This window comes from Copadichromis virginalis, linkage group LG1 (genome assembly GCF_057382275.1).
Source record: "Copadichromis virginalis isolate Kocher_CV1m ecotype Utaka linkage group LG1, C_Virginalis_male_GT1.1, whole genome shotgun sequence".
In the NCBI taxonomy this organism is placed as follows: domain Eukaryota; kingdom Metazoa; phylum Chordata; class Actinopteri; order Cichliformes; family Cichlidae; genus Copadichromis; species Copadichromis virginalis.
In genome coordinates, this window is record NC_140618.1 from 12,974,094 (window position 1) to 12,987,680 (window position 13,587).

A 13,587-nucleotide genomic window follows, 5' to 3' on the forward strand; every position below is an offset into this window, starting at 1 on the left:
TAACATGAGATTTTGTGTGTTTCTATCACAACTCATCTTGGTTTTATAAACCTGGCAGTCATGATTAAGAAAGTCTCATTTAAAGGTGTAGTTTCACATTCCAAGAATGAGGAGATCAATTAATTTTAAGCTACAGCCAGGACGAGTTAGCTTAGCTCATTAGCTTAGCTTAGACCGACTTGAAGACACAAAGAATATAAACAGAAAGCATGGCTCTTTTCTTAAATAATAAAGAGCCACCCATGAAGCTAACAAATTAACACCATATTTCTATTTCTATTTCTATTACTTAAATCCATTTAAAATCTTATGTGCATAAAACACATCAGCAAAAACATTTTAGTTTCAACACCATTCAACTATTTTCTGCCACTTATCTGGGTTTGGGTCAGACCTACCTCCCCCTAGCCATCTCCCTCCAGCTTTCACAGGATGACACCGAGGTGTTCCCAATCCAACTTAGAGATCTAATCTCTAGTCTCAGTAGGACATACGGAGAAAACCTCACCTAGCAGGTGTCCAGGAGGCACCCTAGTTGGATACCCAAAATCACCTGAGGGTAGGAATGTAGATGGGCTAGTAAATCAACAGCCTTGTTTTCATGTACAGGACTCTCTTCCCCATTTTAGACTAGTACAGCACCCGTATCACTGTTGCACCAATCTGTTTCCTGCTCCTCTCTCCCCTTACTTGTGAATAAGACCCTAAAATTCCTCAACTCCTCTATTTGAGGCTACAAGTAATTTCTCAATCAAAGTGGGGAATCCACCTTTTTACAGCTGTGAACCAAAGTCTCAGTCATGGAGGTGCTGATTTTCATACACACCGTTTGAGCCCACGACCCACAGGGAAGAGAAATATGACGTATTGCTGGCATTAAGAACGAAGTTCACACTGTGGTTGTACAGGAACTGGAAAGCCTGCAACAGCTGACCCAATATCCCATACTCCTGAACTACTCCCCACTAGACAAGCTTAGGGGTTTGGTCAAATGACTTTTCCCCAAGTCCAGGAAACCCATGCAGTTATACAAACTCCTACAGACTCAAGAATACCGTCAAGTAGACAGATCTAGGATGAAAACTATTGCTTCTCCTGTATCTGAGGTACAAGGTTTAGTAGACAAATTTTTAATCTTTAATCTTTTTTTTTCTGAATGCTGAGCCAATTGTCTTTATATCCATTAAATATAAGCCTGAAGCTCCTACTACAGCACTTTAAATTCAAAACTGGAATTTGGAAAACAACTTGCATGAATATGCAACTTGTTTTTTCTTACAACTGTATGTGCATGACTTGACAGTAGTGGCAACATGTTTTTGTGAACTCTAAGTGCATGCTGTTTGTGCGTGAGGTGACAGACACACTTAAATTAAAGGCCACTGTGCAGAAAGAACACACTCACGAGAAGCTACTGGTCTGGCAGATCTGGGGTTAGGAAGAGTCCTGTTGCAAATAGCTGATGTGTCAGCCTCCTCCACGTCCTGCTGCCAGTGGCTGAGGCAAAACATACCAAACAAAAACAACAGGCAGATGTAATGACAGGCACCTTACATTACATTACTAATGTCTCCTATCGCAATCGCCAAGTCTTTCATTTAAAACTTACTAATACAGTGACTAATGTTGTTCTAAAATTAACACTAAGGGACATAAAGCAGATCCTTGAATGCTTATTTTGTGTGTTTGTTTGGGTAGACGTTCAAAGAAAAAAGCGCATTCGTAGAAAAGACATAAGGTTGAGCAACGAGGAATTTTTATCCTTGCATATTTTCCTGCTTTTAACAGTAAAAGGCACAGTGTAATTATGTCTTCCTCCTGCGTGCTGTAGTTCTCACCTGTCAGGTGGAGCCATCCTGACATCCTGGCACAGTTGTCCGGTCCAGGCGCAATAAGGGTCTCTGGACAGCACACACTCACCACAGCTCAGGTAGTTGGAGCAGTTAGCTACAGGAACCTCCACCAGGCCAGAGTAAGATGACACAAACAAGAGACCCTGTAGAGGAGGGGGGAGGGGAGGGGGGAGTGCATTTCAGATCTAACTACAATATAAAAGGTAAAAAACATTCTGCTTTTGGTTGCAGAGTAAGACGAAAAATGCTAAACAATTAATTACAACAGAAAAGCATAACCTACAAAATGGAGTAGTTCTGACCAGCTGTTCTCTTGATACCATCTGAGGAGCATCTTTAGCACTTTTACTACCTACATCTGTGCATCAGATATGCATTTGCAACATTAATGTTCCTGTCATACTGACGCACGGCTCCCCCTTGTTCCCAAATATACAATCTATATTTAGACCAGCTTTTCTGGCCCTTGTATTAGACAGACACCATAAGCATTCTGTCTTAGCCTTTCATTTCCCTATTTGGAGCTAAGAATACACTCACAAACAGTATCTCAGACTTTATTAGAATTACATAATCTAAGATAAGATTTCGGTTTGGCTGCTCGCCCCGAGAGAGGCCATTATGTAATAAAGAGAGAAAAGGTAATGAAATTTAGCTCTGGGTAAAATGCCAGAGAGGATCATAAACTCCGTTCCAGACGGTGCTATAACTTACAGGAAAACTCAATGGAATGGCCCCTGTGGAAAGAAGATGTCTGAAGCCAGTTTGTGCTCTGATAAAGAGCGCTCTTCCACATTTTCATTAGTTGTAAATTAAACACCAAACATTCGAAAATGGGATAAAGTATTTATTATAAATGGATACAAAGCAACACGGCCACTATGGTTGTATTACACTGTTATTAAGTTGTAGTAAATCAATTTTACCTTATTTTCTGCTTTAAACACTGCTAATGATCAAGAAGACACCTTCAGAGTCTAAAAATAAAGGCAAGAGAAGAGTGCCAAAAGAAGGGCTAGCTGTTTTAATGTCCACATGATAGCCGGTGAACTTTTAAAAACTCAACCTTTAAAACATTCTTACCATTTAAAGTTAGCTTTGACTGGTGGTTTTGACTGACAGGTGGATGCGGACACAGATGTCTGTATCTCGTGGTCGTTTCTTAGGGTTAAACTCTGTTAACTGAAGCCAGTGAACTTGACCTTTCGACTGCTGTTTGGTGTTTCAGGAGCATTTTTAATAGAATCATACTTTGTGATCAAGTGTACCGTATTTTACACACTATAAAGCACACTTAAAATCCTTTAATTTTGTCAAAAATCGACAGTGCGCCTTATAATCCAGTGTGCCTTACTGACCTTGAATCGATTTTATGTAGTACACGACACTCAAAAATCAGTCAAAAACTGTTTTAGTACGACTTTGGTAAGCTACGAAGCCACACCACTTGATGGATTGTCAGAGCATTACGGCTACCGTAGTCAGGAGCCTCGCGGAGTAATCTGGGTCCAAAACACCATCCAGTTCAGGCCCCAAAGTCAAACGAATATTGCGGCATCACTGAGAGTTAAAAACTCTTTAATAAAAAGATCAGTGTCGCTGCTTTACCAGGTGTAACAGTTAAGTTTAACATCCAGGCATCCATGAAAACAGAATTTATTACATTTAGCGGAGTTAGAAGTTAGCGTGAAGTTAGTTCACTAGTTTCCACCTAAACATGATATAGCATGTTCTGACTGAGAGATTTCTGAAAAAATTAAAACGTACAGCTCTGCTATCACTTCCAACATAAAGGAAGACAGAAAACTAAACAGCAGTGACTTTTTTAGAGTTACTGAAGTTGGACTAGCTGTTATATAATGATGTGGTACGTGATCGCTAGCAACACAGCTAAGTTAGCATAACATAAACACAGTGAAGCTGGAGGATGAACGCTAACTTTTTTTTCCACTCGATTAAAGTTAAGGTGAGGGTTCACGATGGTTAGTGACAAATGCAATCACATGGCAATTCAGTCAGGAGAACAACTGAGACAATCCATCCATAATACGAGGTTAGTCATTAATATAGTGCAACAAAATGGGAATAGAGCAGCTGCGAGAGAATTCAACATTAATGAATCAATGGTACAGGAGTGGAGACAGCAAGAAGAATGAGTTGAGTAAAATTTGACTTATGACTTTGTTTCACTTAGTGCGCCTTATGTATAAAAACAGACCCGTTCATAGACAGTGCGCCTTATGGTATGAAAAATACGGTACTAAACCAAATGAAGTCTGTGGTCTACCTCAGGTGAGTGAAATTTTAGGTTTTTGTTTTATATGTTACTCAACAATAATGACCAGCACCTGTGTACTGATGAGTTCTGCTAAAAAAAGCTTGGCAGTGTTAGCTGATAAGCTCTCACTCTCTCTTGTCCTAATATGGTCACAAAAAAACAAAAAACAAAACAAAAACATGGAGGCAGCAAAGACACTAAATTTAACAAATTGGGAGTAGTTATACCCTTGTGGCTATGTTCATCTTTTATATACAGTGTATATGGTAAAGGTGGTGATTTACCCTTTGAGGATCAAGCTCAATGTGCTGCACTGGCTGCGGCTCAGCGAACAGAATCATCTCCTCTATAATGTGCATCTTGTCATTGGCATTGATGGCCTTATGGAGTTTTCCATCATCTGGAAGACACACAGAACAAGCGGAAGTGAGATATATAGTTTTCAGAGGACAGTTTTCTTCTGCTCTGTTTTTGTTCCTATTAAATGAAATGCTTGTAGAATATATTAGGCTCCACCTGTGCCAATAAAGAGCACATCATAAGCTCTCTCCATGCCCTGGATCTTGTGCACAGCGATCTGCGTGTAGCGTACGCTGCGTTTGAGCAGCAGCGGCGTGCTGCGGATCGCGCTGTCCATCAGGAAATGGTCCTTGACAAAGTTGAGCACTTTATCAGGCATGTGCAAGGATGACTGGATTCCCATTTGCCTGGCGTGGTTGGTCACGCACTGTGGGGAGAGTAAATAACAAAAAGAAGAAGAAGAAGAAGAAAAAAAAAGAATCTCTGCTTATTATTTGAGCAGTACTGAAAAATGGATACAATACGATGGGGTGTTGAATTACATCTGACCTTGGCTTTAATTACTTAAGAACACAGAAATGAAAATGGAATCAGTGAGATAAGGAGCTTAAAACTACCACATTGGCTGATGGGTTTAATCATGTTCTTAAGCTGTATGTTCTATTTTTATGCTCTGAGGCATTTCTTTGGCTCTCGTACAACCCACAGCAGGACAGTACTTTCTGTTTTCCAGCAGACAAAGAAAATAAATGGGAAACATCTGCTTCACGTCAGACTTGTTCAACAGCCTAAAATAACACTACAGGTAGGACGGGATGTTTTGTTGGTGTGTTTAATATAGCTTTTGTACACATGACAACAAAGACAGCTCTTTATCCTTATTTATCTGTTACTGAATGAAGAGCCACAGAAAGAAGTTGTGTCTTGTTGCAGTGAATTGCACTGTTTGTCATAAGATATGGCCTTCACAACTCACCGCCCCAGGCCGTGGTTCTGGTACAGGGTGGTTGTAGGTGTACCACTGCTGTGTCTCCCTGTTAACCTCTCTGTAGCGCCCGCTGAAGGCTTTTTTCACCTGCTCCATAGTGAAGGCACAGACCGCGGAGCTTCCCGAGGCGCCTTTATACCTGTAAACGTATTAATGAGGATGTAAGGGTTTCAGCTGTGAACAACTGGTCAATGAACCAAAATGTTAACCTATCAGAACTCGACATCACACAATTTTCCACATGTTCTGAGATTTTTTTTGCAACTGCCATGATTTTATTCAAGAAACTGGAATGGCAGTTTCTCAATGGAGAACAGTTGCAGAGTGGGCGCATGAGCGATTTCCTTATTAAAACCTTTATTTTGTTGATACATTAACTAACCATTGGGATCACATTGGCTCGTATCAGCAGTTAAGCACATTACAGCTGCTCTAAATTCAGAGGAGCCAAGTGAAAAACAACAACTTGCCAAGTGTGAGCGCAGATATTAAATAAAAACTGGCTCTAGATGGGGTGTGTGCGAGCCGCGCTTGTGTGTAAACTTTGACTGTAACAGTGTGACAAATCACAGTGTGTGTGCGCGATTTATGTCACTGTCACAGCTGACATACAGCACTGTCACAGTCTCAACCATCGCCTGCATTTGAGTCGTACCACTGAGAAGTGAAGACGCCGTAGAACACTGTGCTCTCCCAGCTGTCTCCCGTGGGCTTCAGGACAAACATGTCTTGGATAATGTTGAAGGGGAAGCCGTCATCGGGGAGGGAACACAGGAGCTGAGCCTTCAGGAAGGTAGTCCACTTTTTTTGCAGGACTCGCTCACCCCCTTTATCACCCTGAAAAAAAAGATTCAGCAAGTTTATTAGAGGACTTTATGTCCTTGTAATAATTTTCATTAGATTCTGGCAGGGGTTGCAATGGTTGTACAAGTCTGTACTTATTTTTGGACTTGAGTTGATAAAAAGTGTTACTTAATTATGACTGCATTATTCTGATATCTCCAGTTCATCTGAAGAAACCTTAAACATTTCACTAGAATCCTTTAACCAGGCTTTAACAACAGACAGCTGCACAAAGCTACCAGCAAAGACAACATGAGCACATGGTTAGATAGGATATCATTACATAACGCAAGTATCTATTTCACAACTACAATTACACATCACAAAATAAATAAAACACAAGACGACTACATAAAGACAAAAAACGCCCCGTAAAAAAAAAGAAAAAAAAAAGCCACAAACTCAAAGTGATCCCTTCATGTGTCACATGACTGTGACATAATCCTCCTGGTTTCATACTGACGCTTCTATCATTGATGTGTGAAGAATGTACGAAGGTGGAGGCAGGTTTGGTGGAGCATGTGGATATTTGGCTTACAAATGTGTTTTCTCCATGAGATAATCATGGAACACGCTGATATCTTGCGATAAAAGCAGGAGGAGTGCAGAGTAGTTGAGTTCAGAAGGTCAGAGCTGTGGCAAAATCTGGGAGTTCAACTTTGCTATGACTAAAATCTGCTTTTAGCTGGAAAGGCTGTGGCTGTGGCAGGAAGGGAGGACACCATGGGCTTTGAGTCAGCTCTGGACCAGGAGCCTTACAGAACCCGGCCCGAGTACACCTAAGAGCTCAAGTGGATTTTAAATTTGCTGTCAGAAGCATGAAAAAGCAAATAAACCAGATAGCAAACAATGTTATATATGAACCACAAAAACTTTCCCTAGAAAAACTTTTATAAATCATTTAAAAGCTAAGAGCAAACTGCATTAAGTTCCCTAGATGAGTGAAAACAGCCCCAAACTGTCAGATCATGAAGGCCAAACATTCCAGTGAAATTACTGAAGGGACTTAAAATATGTTGCAATGTACGAGCTCCTTGAAAAGGCACACATTACTTTGGAGCCCATGTTTTGCATCGCAGTTGCAATCCATCCCCTTTGCTTCAGAGGGTGCTGTTGAGAAACGGAAGATGCTCATGACCCTCCTTTTTATTTATTTTTTAAAGCATTTTAACAATAAAATATGCAACACAGAGAAAACAAAAAAAAACTGCTCTGCATAAAAGATGCCACAGCATAAAATATCAGCTCCCCTTTGAAGGAGAGAGCATAGCGAAATAGAAAAACAAACAATGGTTAGTTATTAATTACAGCTTTGAAATAAAGATCAGTCCTTCATGCCTGACTTCACCTGCAGCTCACAGACAAGGCGTTCGCTCTTCTTTCAAGCTGTCGCAAAATATTCCCATAAATACTTATCAGAGTTTTCTAGGACTAGCAATTATCAAAGTGCTTGTAAACACACACCAAAAGGAACTCCTCCCAAATACAGCGAGCAAGCTTGAAAACACTAGAGGAGCACGACTAGGAGGAAGGGGAGGAAGAGCAGGACCGAAAACAAGAGACCTCGCCCATGCTCAAGACAGCTTTCCTCCCTCAAATCCAAATGTTCCCGTCAGCATGGTCTCCCAAACCCAAAACAACTCCTAAATAACCACACAAGGAGTGAGGAGGTAATAAAGTGCAAAACTATAACTACCTCCGTTTCCTCCTCCATGTGCTGTCACACGCACAAACAATCACATTGCTCAAGAGTGAGGTGAAGCCACCCTCGTGGGAATGATGTAGGGCCTGGGAGCCAATTACTAAGCTGAGGTAGTAGCCCGTCCACATAATGAGGAGACCACATTCCTGCTCTCTCAGCTGTCCACTGCTATTGTTGCCGTGCTCCGATGCACAGCTTGTACAATCGCATCGACCACTCCCCTCTGATAGCTGCCCTCTGAAAATAAACCCGCTTCCTTGTGCGGCATTAGCCGACTCTCATAGTATTTATTACATCCAAGATTCTCATCAACCTGAGATGTAATAGATCACGAGGTAAAGAAAATTGCGCCATGCAGTATTTATAACATGCCCACTTTTCACAGCCCTTCAGAGCGCACACCTGAATAAACAAAAGAAAGGAGGAGGGCAAGAAGGGAGCGGGGGCAGATCGGAAAGACTGGGAGAAGGAAAAAAGTAGTAGAATAAGTAGAATTATTTAGAAAATGTAAGTAAAACAGTAGTTAGAATACCATTAAATTAATCTTATCTAACAAGAAACATACTCTCTTTTTCTAAGTGTCCGTCAAGATAAACTATGACACGCAACATGGTTTTGATATATTAAATAAAACCGCATACCAACATATCAGGACTTGGCCTGACACAGAAAGAAAAGGGAGTGCGTGTTTTCTGACAGTTTGCAAAAGTGCATTAGATTTGGAGCCTGCCAAAAGGGAGGGGTCTTCATACCTCAGCTTTACTTAATCTGAGTTTAGCACTCACTCCTCAGCAGAGGAGCACACAAGACACACATTTATATTTGATACACTGACATAAAAAAAGAAAAGAAAAAAAAAAAGTGGGAATTTTTGTGCCGGTCTTGATTTAGTCTTAGATTTTCTCTACTAAAGACACTTCCAACTGTGAGGTGCACCTTCCTAAGGGGTCATGGGAGAGGCAGGGATACTACACATGGTGAAAGGAACAGCTGCTTACTATCATTCTCAAAACAACAGGGAGCGTGTTCTACACTGTGGCCGCCGAGATCACTGCTCACCTATGCAGTTCACACACAGCTCACAGAGGTAATTAAACCCTCATATGCCACAGTGACACAATTTCCAATCAAATATTGAGTCTTATACCTCAAATCTGAACATGTACAAAATATTTTTATATTCAGAGTGAATGACCATTTCAGAGAACTTCATTATCTCAGAGGTCTCCTGCAAAAAAACAAGTGTAAATCTGTCATCTTAGGTTAGGAATCTAGCAATAGTTGTTTGTACATGCATAAATATTTTGCATTGGAAACATGACTGCAAATAGCTGGCAAGGCCTTTAGTGAAGCCAAGACGCCAAGAAACAAGGATTTTTCTCTTTTTAAAACATGCTTTAAGTGGTCCTATATTTCTTTATTTATACTGTTGGACAGCATAAACATAGCCGCCATTTTCAGGTCAGCGGCTATACAAGTAATCCCTGTGAATCACTGGCTCAGACTTTAGACTCCTCAATCTTGACGCGAGTGGATGCCCCTAATGTGGTCATCTCAGCCGCAGAAGCTCCACCCATCTGCTATTCAAACATCTGTTTGGGAAGGGCAGCCAATCAGCAGTAAGTTGACTTTAAGGAAAGATGGCCTTTAAAAAAAAAAAGGGAGAGGAACTAAAGTAAAAATGTGGCGCTGTAAATAATCGGGCCACCTAAGATACAAAAAAAAGAAAGAAAAAAGAAAATGCAAATCACGTATTGATGCATTATTCACCCTGTAAAATGGGTAATAAACCACAAGCAGCACTACCATATTGCTATAGAAGAGCTTCTACTGAAAAGACGTCAGAAAGTAAAAAGGGAGCTGCTGCATTCCTGTGAAATAATGGTGCTTTACAGAGCAGAGAAAGCTATTCTTCTGTCTCTATTGCACAGTTCATCTGCAGCAAGTTGCCACAGTCTGGGGGCACTTCTGTCAATGATTTCCATATATAGAACCCAGGAGGTGCTCTGCCGGCAGCACGAGGTGTCGCCGCACCGAGTTCCAGAGCCTAGTAGGACTAAGTCATTAAGCTGTCACTTAAGATTACATGCTGTCCCCACGATTACTCACATTACTGCCTCCATGAACAAGAGACATCAGTCAGGTAGGGACTCTGAGTGCATGTATATCATGCAGCTTCATAGCCTTTTAACTGATCTGACGACAGGTGAAAGGGAATGGAGTTTGTGGCTGATTACCCAGGCTGATCAACCAAACTGAACTCTTGAGGAGAGAAGCGGACGGAGGAGGAATGACGTCAATGGTTTAAATGATCCCAGTGAATTCTGCAGTTGCTACAGTTTGCATGCAAGAAAACAGGCCATATAGTAGGGTGGAAGAAGCATTTCATATTGCTGTGAAGCACTCTTGAATACTAATAATGCCTGCAAAGCTCAAAGGGCTGGCGGAGGAACGGCAAGGAGCTGGAGGGATGGACAAGTGCAGCTGACATTGTGAGGGAGATGGAAGGAGAGTGGGATATGACATTGCAGAGAAAGGGGAGGGAGGGAGCCTGAGACGAGGCAATGATTCAGGCAAGGGGAAACTATATCTGCTGAAAACATGCCTGTACAGTTAAATAGAGAAAAGTTTAAATGCACCAGTGACATGTTTCCATTGCAATTACTCAGGCATAATATACAGTTAATGTTACCTAATGTGCTTTGACATGGGAGTGTCCCATCTTGTTTTGAGGCAATTGTGCCAGGATTAAGGACAGGAAGCTTGAGCCCTGCTGTGCCTCATACTTTTGCATGATCATTTTGTGTAATCGCCTCACCCTTACCCCGTGTACATTACCTTACACACGCGAGCAATCCTCGACACTATGGTGTTGTCAAAGAAGTCAAATTCTTTTCCCGCCTCACTAAAGAAGAAGTAAATCTTGTCGTCGTCGCCCACAGAGTTGCCTATAGGCTGACTCTCCTCGATGTAAGCTGACCCAACAAAGACGGGATCTGTTAGAGATAGAAAAACACAAAAGCAAACGTGTGGTTAGACAGCTGCGTTGCAGCTTTATAATCGACACAGGGAAACTTCCCCCCCCCCCACTTTTTTCTGCCATGATAAATTTGGAAAAAGTCAGTGTCTGCACCAACAAGCTGTGATACAATCCTGCAAGGGAAGAGGAAACAGAATCCTCTTTATAATTGTACTCAGATGCCTCATCAGGAGCAGTCTGCATGAATTACCTAAAGATCAGAAGACAAGAGGAGTCTTAATTGTGCGCAAAGTGCAGCTTACTCTGGCGAAAGCAGTGGCAGCCGGATGAGGTTGTTTTGATGTGCATGTGCAACGGCTGATAGGCTGGGCTCCCGCAATCTACAAGCGCTTGTCTTTGCTCTCCGTCTGCATGCATTAGTGAATGTGCCTCGCTAATGATCGCTGCTTTTTGGAGCTTATCTGCAGTGGTCGGTACATAATGGAAGATTTGTGGAAGGAAAAAACACATGGGAGTTTACCTTGCAGCCATTTTAAGGAGTTCTCTGTCTTCAGAGCAGTTCCCTGACCCAAACTCTTGTAAATGACTGGTTCATTCCCTTGAAAGTTACTAACAGTACCAGTATATAATTCACCATCTGGAGGAGAACAAAGGAAGAGAAAGATTGAACTGAATTTGGAATCAATAAAAATAACACATGACAAAGAAATAATAACAGGCTGGAGTTGAAATCGGTAATAAAGTGAAATGTTAGCACATAACAGTCTGAGTGAGAATAGACAAATCATTTCTCCTCTTCATATCCAGTTCAATTATTTACTAATTGCTTGTTAAAGAAGTTGAACAAAAACAATGTCTGCTGCTGTCTGGCTATTTATCAGAGAGTCTGACGCAGACAAACAACATTAGCAGGCACATCATGACTCATTACTGAATCAAAGATGGAGTTGCCATCAAAATAGTTTCAGAAACAGCTGCGCCCGCTTTCCCCGTCTAAAAGGAAGCCATTCATATAAGTGCGCATTAATACATACCAACAATGATGGCAGTTGATTTATACTCTGGATTAAAGGGGCAGCGACTGCGCCCATCTTCCATCATGACCTCGCCCTCTTCATCTCTCTCCAGTGTGAATGTTGACGTATTCTGGAGGCAGACACAAACAGCAAATGTCCCTGAGGCTCAGGCCAATTAAATTCTACTTATAGTAAAATGGTGAGTTAAAGTGAGCTCAGTGGTCTCAAGATCATTTTCTCCATCACAATACACGCTGACATTTTGGATGTTTGGTCGCTTGAAATCGCTGTCGGACCATTGACGGGCTGTCTGATTAATAGAAGGTTTCTTCTGTGTACCCTCTGTCACAAGCAAACAGGCTATTTCATTAGTATGAAAAGGAAAACTATATCTAATGTACCAACCAACTTTAAAGAAAGAGACAGTAAATCAAAAATCTCACAAAACTGGACAATAAAGGCATCTTACCAAAAGATTAACCTTCGTAGCAGAGTGCTGACATTTTATTGCCGTTGAGCTGTTGTCTAAAAAAAACATCACTGAGCTGCACTTTGCCTTCATTACTGTGAACACGGCTACCATACTTTATCCTCAGCTCTACTTCCATAAATATTCGCTAATCCCTTGCTCCAAATATTCCCTGAAACATTTCCGACATGGGTCGAGAGGCATGCTTTTCCAAATTCTGCAGTGACCAGCTATTCTGGCAAATTTTGCTTTAAAAACAAAAACAAAAAAACACAACATAAAATTTTGATTTACATCATAAGCAGGTACACGTGAATTTAGAGCCGTGTGCCAGAGATAGCAAAGGCAGAAAATCATTTTGACTCAAACACAAACGATTCATTTATTGTAGAAATATACTTTATTTATCCATCTTCCAGTATTTCTCATCATTTCTGATTTTAATTTCACAGTCTCTCCCAAAAATACTTGAATACTTAATACAAAAACAAAACCATAAATAATATGAAGAAGCTTCTCGGAGGAGAGGTGAAACCCTCAAGAAACTCCAACAAGTCCAGTTGCTTTTCTTTCCAACCTCTTAGAGAAACATAAATAATACACACGTGAAACAGTTACTGAACTTCCACTGAAGTCTGACTTCAACAAAACAAGCCTGTATCTTTTATATGTTTCAGTATTTTTAGTCCCATTTTGAGTTTCCACAGACATTTCTTTAAAACCCTCAGTCAAATAAGTCTAGAAACTCATCAAAGATCTTCTTCCAGTCACAGGTCACTGGAGAAAAATCTGTATTCCTGACTGGTTGGTGAGTGGTTTTCTGGAAGCTGCCAATTGCAAGCTAAAATTGTTTACCAAAAAACTGCTTAAGATTGCTTTGGCTGCTAGCAGGTTGTTGCAGTCGTCCTTAATTTGAATGGACTTGCCTGCAAACATTTCTCGAGTATAGTGAAACTCGAAAAAAATTCAATGCAAACCATGAATGGAGAATGTTCCCCTTCCCCTTGGCAGTTGGGCACTCACACTGGCCTTCAGGCTTATTTGACTGAGGCCTTATCAAAGAATGGTTTGGTATGAAAAACATACTGGTCAGACTCTGTTCCCAGTGCATGTATATTAAAAACTTCTGCAGCCAGCGAGACCGTGGATGCTTTTACA

The 13,587-nt window shown here is 41.1% G+C and overlaps 1 protein-coding gene across 1 annotated transcript in view; it reads right to left on the bottom strand.

The window, feature by feature from the left end:
* The window catches only part of sema4bb (sema domain, immunoglobulin domain (Ig), transmembrane domain (TM) and short cytoplasmic domain, (semaphorin) 4Bb), a 53,765-nt gene that overhangs the window by 6,387 nt on the left and 33,791 nt on the right, over positions 1-13,587 (bottom strand). The window contains exons 6-14 of the mRNA XM_085451346.1: positions 11,979-12,090; positions 11,465-11,581; positions 10,803-10,960; positions 6,075-6,256; positions 5,408-5,558; positions 4,648-4,858; positions 4,416-4,531; positions 1,839-1,996; positions 1,406-1,497 (exon numbers count right to left, since the gene is read on the bottom strand). Coding sequence (XP_085307472.1) covers positions 1,406-1,497; positions 1,839-1,996; positions 4,416-4,531; positions 4,648-4,858; positions 5,408-5,558; positions 6,075-6,256; positions 10,803-10,960; positions 11,465-11,581; positions 11,979-12,090 — 1,297 coding nt within the window. The remainder of the gene's footprint in view (positions 1-1,405; positions 1,498-1,838; positions 1,997-4,415; positions 4,532-4,647; positions 4,859-5,407; positions 5,559-6,074; positions 6,257-10,802; positions 10,961-11,464; positions 11,582-11,978; positions 12,091-13,587) is intronic.